The 14,910-nt window shown below is 41.3% G+C and overlaps 1 protein-coding gene across 2 annotated transcripts in view; it reads left to right on the top strand.

The window, feature by feature from the left end:
* Positions 1 to 7,327: 7,327 nt before the first annotated feature.
* Positions 7,328 to 14,910, top strand: part of si:ch211-283g2.1 (sodium- and chloride-dependent GABA transporter 1) — a 107,746-nt gene continuing 100,163 nt past the window's right edge. For both annotated transcript variants that reach the window (XM_068010329.1, XM_068010328.1), the window contains exon 1: positions 7,328 to 7,633. In XM_068010329.1, the coding sequence (XP_067866430.1) occupies positions 7,396 to 7,633 (238 nt within the window). In that variant the 5' untranslated portion in view covers positions 7,328 to 7,395. The remainder of the gene's footprint in view (positions 7,634 to 14,910) is intronic.

Genomic DNA, 14,910 nt, shown 5'->3' with positions numbered 1-14,910 from the left:
GTTGTGAGAGAATGAATTGATAGTTTGGACTGAGTGCCAAAGCTGTACATAAACCAGGATCACATCTGTTTATGGATTGAGGTCTTGGTCCCTGGAGTTTGGTTGAATGGGGGAGTAAGAAAACAGTAATGAGGAATCCTGCTTTCTCAGGCTGCAGTCATGTCTTAGATTGAGACAGGATGCCACTCTTGACATCTTTCCCTTTCTTGCATTCCTACTTGAGAGATAGTTTGGGTGCTCACATGGGCCATCAGGAAAGCATCTTGAGACCATTAATTCTATGCAGACACCGGATGTCACTCATTCGGATTGGCACCTGGCCCATAAGATTTGGTTGTAGATAGGGATGTGCAGTGCCACAGAAGGGTGGGGGTGGGGTCTGCACTCTCTTGCAACTAGCAGTGAGAATTGTGCTGGTTGCATGAGCAGGTAGTGAGGAGAGGAGGTTCACTCTCCAGTGGGAAGACCTATCAATCTTTGTTGTGGCTCTTTGTACTATTTGTCAAAATGGTTGGCTATGAGAATATGACCAGAATATGTAACACAGTATGCCCCTGCAGCGGGCATCTGCATAAAGTGTTGGTAATTGTGGTGTTCGTGTGGATACAGTACGTCTGTTATCTTTTCTATATACAGTAGTTGTAAGGGTTTGTCCATGTGTTTCCTGCCCCCTACTGTATTAACTGGTGTTCTCTGTTTTATTTGCCTCCCCCAGGAATTAGTAGTATTAGAAATTAGGAGAATGGTGCATGAGGGTGTAACAGCTGAAGGATAGAGTAGAGTGAGATTTAATGGGCTTAAAAGCCCTTTTCCACCTTTCTTTTCATATGTTCCTAAGCCCTTTTCAGGTTGTCTTATCATAAGAATGCAGTTTTTTTGTTCTTTCTGCACTGTGGCTGATTGTTGATCAAAACCACATAAAACTATTTTAAAAAGAGACCGAAGGATTTTTCAAAAACTTATTAAGTCCAAAAAATGTCTGTATCTTATGCCCCATTTACCTTGAGAAGTGAAGGTAATCTTACCAGGATTTGACTGTATCATTTAAGTGCTGATATTAAATGCCAGTACATAGCAAAATACATATGGTCAAACAGTGGTCCTGTGTTCCACTCATGGTAAAATCTCTGATTAGAAATTCATCAGAAGATTAAAAATATGAATAATTTACTTGTTTTTTTTCCATTTTTCTCTTTCTAGTTTACCAGGTTTTTCATGTAACTGTATGTAATGCATGCAGATAAATATTGTGAATCACTTTTACTTTGGATGTTTGAGACTTCATATTTTATTACAATGTGGAGAATGCTGCATCAACTTTGAAAATATCTTTTATTGCTTCTCACAGTAACTGACTTTTGTATCTCCGCCAACCTTTAAAAATTTAAACTGTGCTATTTGAACTTGAATTATTGTCTTGTGATTTTTCCTTGTGATTTTAGTATCATTTCTAAAGATGAAAGCGTAATGTAATCAATAGTTGGCATCAAGTGAAATACTCACTTCTTGGCAGAACCGGTTGTGTATGTGGAAGAAATAATTTAAGTGCTGGGGAGTGTGGCCGTTTTGTTTTGTTTTTAAATTTTCAACTTTGCTAATATTTGAGAAGAATTATATATTTTAGCATGTAATCAATTTAATTTTATTTACTGGTCTTCCTTGTGTGAATATTTTCTCAATTAAATGCATAAAAGAAACTAAGTACCCATGTTCATCTGTGACTTTTTAAATATATACATCCACTGAGTTGTTCCTAGTTAATTAAAGTTTTAGCACTTTGAGCATTCTGTGGATCAATGTGCTACATCGATTTTCTATAATTCTTAAAATCTTTGTGATAATTGATAGGCAGATAATTTCAGAACCTAAGTTATTTGGGTATTACATGCAAACAAATGCCAGCTTATTTTAAAATAATATTTTCCAAGTAATTAAAAGTGATAATTTGCTAAATGACTGCAATATTTCATTACTACAGTTTTAATCTTATTTCATTCTGCATGACCAGCATTTTATCTAAAGTCAATATAAATGTGTCTCAGATGGATGTACTGCACATTATCCTCACCATCTTTTATTTATTAGATCATTTAAGCGTCAACAATGTTCTCCAGATGGAAAAGATCTCTGAAGTGTTTGACAAATTTCCACCATTAAAATAAATTTATTTAGCTTCGTCCACCACTTCCAGTATAATGTGGCATTTTTTTCCGCAAAGCATAATTTTGTAGCAAGGGTAAGAGTCTGCCCTGCAATAATGTTAAATAGAGTCATCTACTGATCAGAGATGTCATTGATATAAAAATACCATGTGCCCTGGAGAGCAGCGATTGCATTTTGGATTTGAGAAATGCTGCAAATGCTGTTCAAATAGATGGCAAGAGATTGGATTGGAAGTAGAAGGTTTAAAGCTCCAGAATCATTTGAGACTGAAAGATAATGTCACGGAAGCATGGAGAAATGGAAACAGGGCTTTGACTTGCATGAAATGGGCCTGGGGGACAAAGCAAAGTTCGGGCCAGGACCTTACTGTAAGCAACAGATGAGGAAGTAATTGATGTGTATAATACACTCATATATGATGAGGGAAAGGAGAAATGAAATGTGAAGATAGTAAATAAGCAAGTTCAAAACATATTTCACATCTCAGATGTATACCATCTATAAAAGACATGCATTTAATACCAAGTTTCACAGTCAAAGAGAAAGCATTGCTCAACATGTGATAGATTTATTTTAAAAAAGGCCAAGGTTTCATGAGTGCTGATCCCTCGAAAGGCAGCCTCGTTTAATTACAGAATTGTTGTTGATCAAGTAGAACCAGAATATGAAAGAGAAAAAGAATCCACACCTACAGAAAGAAGTTGATATTTGCAGAGCAGCAGCAGCCAGCAAAACACCTGGGAGTGGAGCAGATGCCACTTCATAGAATGGAAGGAAAAACAGATCAAGCTGGTCAATATAGATCATGCGCTGTAGTAGGGTGACAAATCACCAGAAGAAAAAATTCCCAATATATCTTCAGATGCAAATGTGGAGAAAAGAACAAAATCGTTCTGTTAAAAATAAATGCAAGCATCCTCGTCAAACAAGTAAAAGAATAAAAAAGGAAGTTAGTAGAGTTAAAGAGTGAGATTGATATTTTTACGGATGCAATTCAGCTAGATGGGACTGAAACTTCTGTGCCCACCGCCGATGTCGGCAGCAGGTGAAAATAATGACAGCGCGCGAAGCCGCAGCAATCTTCCGTGTGGTGGCTCATTTAAATAACCGGGGCAGGCCGCCCCCAATCACATGGAGGGGGCGGGCTTTCCATCCCCAGCAATGGCGTCAGCTGCCTGTGCGCAGGCGCTGATGCCATTTTTAAAGGGTTTTAGCCCTACCGGGAAATTTAAATATTTTTAAAATGAAGAAATTTCTTCTGCCCCTCTCCTACCCCACCTCCCCCCAATGCCAATAACATTAATTATTTGCCCTTTCCTCTCCCAAAACTCTTAACTTGTCCATCTGACCTCCCCACCCCGCCAACAAATTGCACAAACCTTAACCTTTAACCTGCAATCCTTCCTACCATCCCCTACACCCATGACGTTACTTTGACCCTGTTCCCTTTCCCCCCCCCACTGCACTGATAAACTTACCTCCTCCCCCCCTCCCCACCAGTGGGGTGCATCGTTTCCCCGGACGGGGATCCGAAGGCGTGGGAGTGCCAGCCACCGTGCAGAAGGTCGCAGCGGGAGATCAGACGCAACGTATCATGAATTCATTCATTTAAATTTATTTAAATATTCAAATGGGGATCCCGTTGCTGGTAATATCAGGCCGGGCCCTCCCGGCTTGGGGTGAGTGGCAGCCCTCTACCAGAGGCATGTTCAGGCCCCCCCGCCACGGACCCCAACGCCTGGGGAGAACAAAATCCAGTTTATGATGTTGAATGGTTAATAGATGTGTTTTAGAATAATGTTGAGTGGACTGTTGATTTCCAGATTAACAGCAAATGGTCTGTTGTTTTATGCTAAATATAGGAATTCTATGTAATGTCCAGTGACAGGTAGAAAGCAGCATAATGGAGATGGAGATACAAACAATGGGTCTCCATTTTTCTTCACTTTTGCATCCAAACATCAAGTATATTGAAGGCACATTTTAAAGGTATATTGGGGCCAGTAAGGAATGGTCTGACAAGAATCAACATTGTGGTCTAACACTCTCTGTTTACGCTGTTGGCCAGGTTAGACAATCCTAGGGTAGAATTTTCAACTGATGATCCCAGCTGAAACGATGGGACCTGTAGTGGGTCAGGATCCCGTTGATAGGAGGAACAGGCTTTGCTGCAGCTTTTTAATTGAGCCATGGCATAGAGATCCCGCCTCTGCATACCCCAACCAATCAGAGAGGACAGGCAGGATGTTGCACCGATTCCGTCAAAGGAAACATTTCTAATTAAAGGGACCTTGGCATAGGTTATAATGGTTCAACTGGACATGGATTCTTGAGGCTGCAGCAACCATAGGAATGGAGAGGAGAGCTGGGAAGGCTACTCCCTGGGTCTTTCACCCTTATCTGGAGGTCCTGTTGTGGGACCTGAGGGGCTGCAGTGAGGTGATCTTTCCCAAGAATGGGAGGAAGAGGACGATCTCCAACCAGGCATGCAGGTGAGAGGCCTAGGAAGTCAGCAGCAGGAGTGTGGTCCCACCACCGTCGAGACTGTGCACCAAGAGACTCAAGGACCTCAGGAGGTTGGGAAAGGTGAGTGGCGTAACACTCTCAGGGGTCAAACCCCTCAATCTGACTTTCCTAGACTTCTTCTGCACTGCACTCCTCAGTACCACACACCTTGCAGCTCCATTCAACCCTGTCCATCCAAGTACCTCATATCCCCATCTGAACAGCCAACACTCACACTTACCCTCATCATATTGCCCTCTCACAGTCACCATCCACAAATGTTGCCCTTCTTTCCTCTCCACACAAGCCATTTCTAACACTCCTAAATCTCTGCTTTCTTTCCTTGCCGGAGAAGAAAGCACACATAACATCAGGGAGAAGCAGAGACTCGGTTGAGGGGAGTGGGGGAGCGGGGGGACGCTTTAGTGACAGGCACCTTGATGACCAGTGGCAATGCGTGCCCACCTGGTACACTGGGAAGGAAGTCATGTTCCAGGAGATTAGAGATGTCAGCCACAAGTGGCCAAGAAAGCCTAAGCCTCCTGAGGCACTGGTGGTCAGACATGCTGAGAGAGCTGATCATCCGCCTGTAGACCCTGTGTTCAGGGTCTTGCCTCCTTGGAGCTGGATCTCCTTGTTTATGCCTTCTTGGGGACGGCATATGGCTGAGGAGAAGGCAGCTGTTGGTGTTTCTCCTGCCGCTGCATGTGCTTTTGGTGTTGTTGATCCTCTTGTTGCTCATCAGAGGTACAAAGTAGAGCTGCATAAGCTGTTCCCATGCCGCGGTGAAGGCTGGCAGCAGGGAAGTGCAGCTTAAAGTGAATGAAGTGCAAGACAGAAGTTGGGAATCACCTGTCAATAAGTGAAAGCACATTCTCAGAAGATATGCTGTGAGCACCAGCCTCTCACCTGGGCATGGCTGGAGCTCTTTTCACTCTTTAAAGCCTTCCCAGCCTGTCAGTTTCACTGAAGAAGCACTCCCCCCATGCAATCGCCTGGTTGATCCTGGCAAGTTGCTCACCGCTCAGGAAATTGGTGCGCTGGCTATTAAAGCCATAATGGTTGGTTAATGCACCAGTTAATGACTTACCTGAATAATTTAATTACTTACCCAACAGCTCCAAGGGGGTTCCCCGTTCGTCTGCAAACCTGCCTGGGTGAAACCTGGAAGTGGGTGGGATCCCAACATACTTTTTAGGGGATTTAATTCTCTGCATGCACCCATTCTCTTGCCCTTAAAAATTCCTCCCATAGAACCTACAGCACAGAACAAGATCATTCTCCTCGTTGCACCTTTACTGCTTATTTGAAAGGGTGATCCAATTGCTCCCATTTCCCCTGCCTGTTCCACATACCATTTTTAAACAATTCTTCTTCAAATAATTTAGTCACTTTCATTTTAAAAACTGTTTTGAGTCCTGTTCCTACCACTGTTTGTGAGAGGATATTCCATGCCCTATAAACCCTCTGCATCAAAAAGAAAATCTTTTAACATACCCTTTCAAGGTTTTGGTGATGATCTTAATTGTATGCATTAATTCAGTGGTTCTCAAACTATTTCGTCCACAGGCAGGGCAAAAGACGCCACCGACCACCAACCGGTCCTACCCCACCGGCTTTCACTTGCCACCACAAAAAAAATCAGCAGCATTAATGAGAACAACGGCGTTGCTTTTGATGAGGTACCAATGAGGTAATATCTGGTTTCAAGCTGGAGAGCTCCAGTCTCATGTCAGGCTCCACGTTCAACCGGTTCCTCTTTGTTTTCAGCCCCACAAGTGTTGAAAATCCAATCCCTCAGTTGTATGTTGTCACAGCAACATAAAACTTTCTTGCTCACACTCATGCCGTGCACGTGGGAGTGGGTCTGGCTTTGGATTAGCCTGTGGACCACCTGGAGGACCCTGGACTACACTTTGAGAACCACTGCACTAATTGACAATTCCCTTACAATCCCTAGAGCACTTTTACAGTTTAGCATTCTTCCAGAATTCCTGAGAGCATAAAATGTTGGCAGGTATATGTCTCAATGAACATTTTTATTTTAATGGAGTCAGTGATCTACTGTGTAAATGGGGCTTTTGCAATATGTTTTTATTTCAATGTTTGGAAGTATCCTGAAGACTTCTTATGTAAGTGCTGCCTTGCCCTCAAAACATTTTTGATTCTTAGTTGATTGAGGTTAACTAGATTACAGGAAAAAAATTGATCTTAAATGTACGGTTAATAAACTTACTACAAATACTGATCTTATGTATTACACCACATGAACACTAATTATACTGATGGTGCAAGTGTGTATTAATTAAAACTCAGTATGACTGTGGCTTTTACAAGCTTTAATTTCATATGAAGGCTTTTCTAATCTGTGGCTGGCAGCTAACAACTTTTCAATTCAAAACCTTGAACTACTTAACACTCGCAAAAGTCACATACAACTTATTCCATTTGTGTTCATCTCGTGTGTTCATATTGAATAATCTAAAATGATACTTTAAACAAATTAAATTCAGATATCAAATGACCTGAAGGTGATGCACAATAAAGATTAATAATTAATAATGAGTAATCGTCAGTTGCTTAAGCACAAAACTAGAATGTTTAACTTCTGCTCTTGTCATCAGGCCAGTGGCAAGATAATGATTGACAGCAGTGAATTTTGAAACACATAAGCTGGTTCTGTTTTACCTCGTGATAAGTTGCTCTTCCTGTTATTTTTAAATAAGCATGAAGAATATTGAAATATCCAACTCCACGGAAAATATAAACTACTTGAAGACACGAAAAGAATTTTTTGAACATGATGTCACAGCTCCAAGTATTGAAAATGTTAAAAAGAATGAAAATGCTCAGACTAGAGTGACCTGGTCACGAAAGATTGAATTCACATTGGCTGGAATCGGCTATTCGGTAGGATTGGGCAATATCTGGAGATTCCCCTACCTGTGCTATAGGAGTGGAGGAGGTAATTTTGCTTTAATAATGATGTGAAATATGTGATTCTGAAATCCCGAGCCTATTGGCTTTGTGATGCTGAACAATTAACTTTTCAGACATTCTGGGTATGAAAGCCCCAAATTAATCAAGATTAATTTTATTTCAGTTCTGTAAGGACAGATTAATCATTTTATTTGTTTGAATTATTGCATATTCATACACTATTTTTATTGAAAATTCTTTGCTGAACCCCAAAATACAATAAACCAACAACTAAGGAGCAAACAACAACAATCTAGGTTTATATAGTACCCTTAATGTAATAAAACATCCCAAAGTGCTTCACAGGAGCATTATAAAACAAAATTTGACTGGGCTGCATAAGGGGATATTAGGGCAAATGACCAAAAGCTTGGGCAATGAGATAGGTTTTAAGGAGTGATTTAAAGGAGGTGAAGTAGAAAGCAGAGAAGGATACGGAGGAAATTCTAGAATTTAAAGCCTCTGCAGTTGAAGACACGGATGCCAATGGTGGAGCAATTAAAATCGGGGATGCTCAGGAGTCCAGAATTAGTGGAATGCATATCTCGGAAGGTTGTGGGGTTGGAGGAGATTCCGAGGACAATGTTAGAACTCAGATAGCCGGGCAGTGAGGGATAGAACTGGATCCAAGTATTTATACACTTACAGGCTTTTATTTATAGAGACACAGATTACATATTGTGCATGCCCAACCCAACAACCACAGTTTCAGAGTGCTCCTATATATATGAGCACATGTGAATCCCCAGTTAATGCCCACCACCTTAAGAGATAGGAAGGGGTAAGGCCACAGAGAGGTTTGAAAAGTTAGGTGAGAATTTTAAAATCGAGCCCTGCTTAATTGGGTGCATGGGTTGATGAGTGAATGGGACTTGGTGTGAGTAAGGATGTGGACAGCAGAGTTTTGGATAGCCTCAATTTTACAGAGGGTAGAACGTAGAAGTCCAGCCAGGAGTGCATTGGAATAGGCAAGTCTATAGGTAGCAAAGGCTTGGATGAGGGTTTCAGCAACACCTGAGCTGATGCAGTGATGAAGTGCGATGAGGTTACAGAGGCAGAAGTAGGTGTTCTTAGTGATGGCGTAATTATGTGGTCAGAAGCTCATCTCTGGGTCAAATATGATACCAAGGTTGAGAACAGTCTGGTTCAGCCTCAGACAATTGTCAGGCAGAGGGATTGAGTCAGTGGCTAGGGAATGGTCTTAGTTGTGGGGACTGAAGACCATGGCTTTGATCTTCCCAATATTTAACCAGAGGAAATTTCTGCTCATCCAGAATGTCGGACAAGCAGCTGAGGGGCTGAGAGAAGTGCTGGTGAGATACTGCTGGGTGTCAAGCATACCTGTGGGAACTGACAATGTGTTTTCAGATGCTGTTGCTAAGGGGCAGCATGCAGATGGATAAAGATCCAATATGCTTCTGCTTGGAATATGCCAGAAATGCATATCATGCATTTACACTCTCACAGCTCACACTTGCCTATTCATTAACTTTAATGAATTAATTGCAGGTTCGGGGTGCACCAATTGTAATATGCACTCTCAGCACAGTGTAAGGAATGGCACATTTAAGTTTTACCCATAAGAGCCAAGTGGTGTCAAACAGAGAATAGGTTTAAAATGAGGCATCCAGGGAGAGCACAGCATTACAAATAAGTTGATTGTGTCCACTTTGGAATTCATTGCCATAAAATAAAATGCACACTGACACGATGCTCTGTTATTGATGGAGGTCAGAATCATAGAGGAAAGGATGTACTTAAGTGGTCTTTACTCGGGTCATGATATTGGCACACTGATATGGGCGCAAAGAGGGCTGATGTCTTATTGTTGGGTAAATCATGGACTGTAGGAATGTCCATTTATGGTAAAGCGGGAGAGAAGGAAGTAAGGCTGCAATGTCAAAGGTTCCACAGAAGAGAAGACTTCAGGAGATGTGCTGTGATGCTTCATAAAATGAATACTGCCTGAGTCTCCTTTGCTCCATCCTTCATCCCCTTGTGATTTATCAGCTGGTTTATAGCTCTCTGTGACTATGCCTATTTTTCATCGTTCTTAAAATGTTGAAAATGTATCAACAGAGACAATTTCAGAACGTATTTGGGTGAGCCAAAACCAGCTGTTTTCCCAATTAGAATTATGGTACAGTATTTAAAACTGTAATCATAGTTTGATAAAGCTGTAATCGTGAAGTATTGCAACCATTTAATATTTTTCTGACCTCAATAATATATTCCAAGTTAATACAGTAGTAATTGATGTATTCAGCTATAATAAATTACTGATAGGGAAAAAGAGATAGCAATATTGGTTCAGTAATAGTACAATTAATAGCCAATTGTGTCTGTGCCAGCTCTTTGAAGGAGTTGTCCAATTAGGCCTACTTCCCTGCTCTTTCCCCATCACCCTGCAAATTTTCTCCTTTTCTTGTGTATATTCAATTCCCTTTTGAAAGTTAAGACTGAATCTACTTGGTGATTATAGAACGAGCGCATTAGTACGGTCAAAGTTTCTTGGCATAGCTATGCCTGCACTGAAAGCAATGCTGGTTTAGAAATTGAAGCAATTAGCTTACTTTTAGTTTCAGGATCTGTTAGGTCTCAGAGTGAGGGGCATTGGTATTCATGTTAGTCCCTGTCAGTGGTTGAGTCAGTGTATCAAGGGAAGTTTCCACTGAGTGAATCTCCAAGAACAGCCCTCAGTGTGCTTGGTATTTTTCCAGTTCCAGATGGAGACTAACCATCAGTCTCAATTGAGAAATATTCCACATGTATTACAGCTCCACGTTTTTGTGGAGAGGCCGCCATTCTTCCACAGAGATCCGTGAATGTATTTTTTTTAACAATTTCTAGTAAGAGCTGTGTTATCCAATCGAAGGGCCAACAGCTCTGCAATAGTGGCAGCGCCACGGGGGGAGCGGTGACCACTGCTGGTACTGCAGCAGGCCCTGCAGTACCGAGGAATGGAGGAGGTCCCAGGAGAGGTCACCAGGGACATTCAGGCAGGCTCCGGCAACAGGGTGGGGTGTGGGGCGGGGCGGAGTTGATGATGTTGGGGAGGTGGTCTTTCCGGGGGGCACATTGCCACCAGGGTGGGGGGGGGGGGGGGGGGGCGGGGGTGGGGTCCTTCGGGGGCCCTGGACTGCCCCAAAGGGGGGAACCGTCCCACCAACCCAGCAAGGAGGCCGCGATGCTTTATCTGGCGGTGTCATCCTGCAGCAACAAAATTGAAGTGGAGGCTGGAAGAAACCCTTAAGTGGCCATTAAGGGCCTTAATTGGCCTGGGGCGGGAAGGCCATCCTCGGTCTTCTCCGCCCTGGACAAAATGGCAGGGGGCCCAGGTGACGTTGGGCACAGCACTCCCTGCCATTTTGTTTGCCCCCCCTGCCTCCATGCCCGTCTCCAAGGGCAGGATAAAATCCTGCCCAAGGTGTTGATCAGTCATGACCTAATTTTATGGTGGAGTAAGCTCAAGGGGCTGAATGGCAGAATGATCTATTCCTTTTCCTTATGATCCTATGTTCTTCTTCTGCACTTTTTGGGATGTAAAATGTTCTAATTTGCCCTGACAAATCGAAAGGTGTCTGGAAAAGTTTGCAATGTTCCACTTACACTCCTAAACCCAAACATTATAACACAGAACATATCTGTTTTCCATCTGATACTTTGAGAAAGCAATGCATTTTGAAGATTTGGTGATTTGTTGGCATTGTGTGTCGTCCAAAATATAGAACATTTCCAGGCAGAGTTATTTAACATTGAGCCCAGACCCACAATGTCGGTGGAATTGTCTAAGGTTGGGTTTGTACTAGAGTGAGTGTGAACAGAGGTACGATGTAACACGAGAGATCCAGACTCCTGTTTGCTGAGACTATGTTATAGAAGTGAATCCTTGATGTATTTGCTCTTGCAACTTTAGCATTGATTTCTGCTTTGCTGTGATGCTAAACTCACAGGCCCTGAAAATCCTTGGGATATTTCACAATATCTCTGACTGGGGGCTGTGGAACCTACACTCCTAAAAAGTGGCAGAAACCTAACGGGTTCAACCGAGTTTCTAATGGACCAGATTTTCCAGTCAGAGGTGCCAGTTGCTCATTACACTTAGACTTGCCCTGAAACTTCCTATGGGCTTTTGCACTGGATTTTCTTGTGACTAGAAATCCAAAACAGTGTAGTGCCCTTGACAAGGAATCTGGGACCGTGTGAGTAGGGAAAGCAACTGTGTATCTCCTTAACCAATTAGATTGATGAATCCTTACTGAATCCATCAGAGTCTGAACCAAGAAGTATAAATTGGAATAGTTAACTCAATGCCAAATCATGTACAGAAAGCGAAATAAAGAGATGGAACGAAAGATGGGATTAAGAGAGAGTGATAAAAGAGACAAAGAAAAAGTAAAAGATAATTTTTTAATCTCCAACAATAATTAAAATGTGAAGGAATGAAAATCCACCCTTGTAAAAGTTAACTTTCAGTGTCAGAGAGGTTGTTTGGCAATAATTAAGATTTATCATAACATTAAAAATTCATTTACTCTTGAATAGACAAGCCCTAACTTTTTCTGGTCTAGTTAATGGGTATTTAGCACATAAGTACCCCAACTTCATACCCTTCTATATATTTGAATGCCAAATCTCTTGTTGAAATACTGCTATAGCAAAGTTTCTGGAGCAGCAGAGCAACTAGGACAACTTCCTAATTTCCACATTAGGTGTGCTTGTGCAATCGCCAAAGTTGCTGCCAAATTTATCCTTTAATTACGGTGAGCGGACCATTACCTTGCTAAAGTATGGAATGCTTTGGTACAGGGAGTGGTTGAGGCAGAGACCATGGTAGGTTTTAGTGAAGGTTGGATCAACATTTGAAGCAGAGGACAATACAGGGCTATGGAGAGAGTGAGCACTGAGATCAATTTTAAATTGATCTAGCAATGATCCAGCATAGACACCATGGGCCAGATAGCTGTATTCCTTTTCTAAACCTTTCTGGTTCTATCTTAGTAAGATAGCAATTTATGAGGCTGGGTTATGTCCTCATTTTAATGTAGAATTGTATTCATTCAGGATTTCATTTCAAACATATCAGCAGTCCAATTTCACCCCATCCCAATTCCTGGATGAATAAACTAATATGGATGAAAAGTCATGAATAAAAGAGGCCATTTTTTATTAATGGCAAAATAACTTTTTTGTTCTCTTGCATTCTCTCTCCTTCCCATGCTCTCCTCACCAATTTCTATTCTCCACAAACTATAATTCATCAAAAACAGGACCACCTGCATCCTCAATCCCATCACTTTTATGATCATCAGGCTTTTTTTGATTTCCTGTGCCCCAGCAACTTTCTTGCCCTCAGCCCATCATACCTTAGCAAGCTCTTCAAGGCTGAGATTCCTCGATACACATTCTCCACTCCTCTGGCACTTTACTCCCTGCTCCATTTACTCCGCCAGTTGGTGCCTGTTCCTTTTGCAATTATGATCCCATTCTTGGAACTCTCTCTCAGAGCACCTCCACCTTGTCACCCACCCATACTCCCACACCCAGTTTTCCCTAAAAAATCCATCACATTGTTTCAAATGAAAGCAGGAAAGTAGGATCAGAGAAAATAGATTTAAATACATGCCAAGAACAATCTGATCACACAAAGAGTGATAAATGGTCAGAGTAATTCACCAGGAAAGGTTACAGAACCAAAATATAGGAAGGAGGATGTTGCAATGGGAGTGTTAGGTACTAAAGTGACATTTTCTTGCCTTTGATCCTTGACCTCTTATTTCCTTATGATGTTATTTTATCTCCATGAAGATATTTGGTAACATTTCCATCCTATTTATTTTCTAATATCCCTTTACCAGCTGAGCTGTTGTCCAAGATTCTTGTAACATCTACTACAAGATCATTGTCTCTTTGTCATTTCTCAGATTGCACTTAATCCAATTTTTCTCTCTTGTTAGAAGCTGTTTGCTTTATATGAAAGGAATTCTTTTACAAAGGTAAATGGCCAAGTTGTTAGTTTCAGATGTTGTTTCACTCAGTGTAATGCCCTTCATTTTTGCTTCCTTTCATTTTTTACAATTTAAATGTTTGGAGGAAGTATACAGATCATTGTTAAGTTGATTGCTGCTCCTAAAACATTTGTTGCATTTGCCTCTTCTCCTTTGATGGTCCTGGAATGATTATTTCAGAAGAAGCCTATACTGTATTGTCACAGACTCTGATGAGGGATTACTCCTGAAAAATTAACTTATATTTCTCTTTTGCACGCTAATCTACCCACTGCATAATTTCTGTTTTTATTGATCTGTAGTAGTATGGTTCACATAGTTTGATTGGACGCAAGGTTTGCTGGCCACATGATTTTTACAGAATAGTCATCTAAGACTGAGGCGGGAGGAGTGCACTGTTTATCTAGTTCCACTTTCCCACAGGTCACAACATATATTTAATTTTTTTCTCAGTTACCAATACGGTCAATCATAGACTTTATTTTTATCCCCAAATAAAATACACCAGCCAGGTTTCTTTCATAAACAACAAAATTATCAGATTATTATAAAACAAGTCATAACCAGTAATGAAGCAAAGCATTAACACACAGATTGAAATATAAAAGTTCCCTTTTTACTGTAGCACCACACACACACACACACACAAACTGAAAAAATGAGATTTTCTCTTGAGTTCTCTACAACAAAAAAAAACAGACAAAAAAAAAATACTTTGACCAAATTTTGCTAATTCTTGAAAGAAAAAAGAAGATATGGAAAGATGTCAAATGTCTTTTGTTTTGGTGTGGCATCTCAAATACGCATAGATGGCTTTCTCTGGGATCTTCCTAGAGCAGTTCTTTTCAGGCAATGTTGAAGAGCAGTTTTGGCAGGCTTTCCAGGAAAAATGCCGCAACAGTTTCAGTCTGTTTATTATACTTGCTTCTCGGGGCACCTTAAAGAGATGGAAAAGTTGGCAGGCTTTTTTAAAGAGATGGAACAAGCTGAGTTGAGGATAAAAACAAGAAATGCTGGAAATACGCAGCAGGTCTGGCAGCATCTGTGGAGAGAGAAGCAGAGTTAACGTTACAGGTCAGTAACCTTTCATCATGAAACATCTTGCCCCAAGTCAAAAAAAACCCTGCTGGGTAATTATCTGAAGACAGGTGCCTTCCTGTAAGGGCTGGTTTTTAGCACCCCTTGATTCTTCCAGTAATTGTTTTTAACAAGCTCAGTCTAAAAGACCTTCTGATGACCTCTTTTTAAAAAACGC

Source organism: Heterodontus francisci, chromosome 30, assembly GCF_036365525.1.
Source record: "Heterodontus francisci isolate sHetFra1 chromosome 30, sHetFra1.hap1, whole genome shotgun sequence".
NCBI lineage: Eukaryota > Metazoa > Chordata > Chondrichthyes > Heterodontiformes > Heterodontidae > Heterodontus > Heterodontus francisci.
Note: the sequence above shows the minus strand (reverse complement) of the source record. Positions and strands in the feature narration are given on the sequence as shown.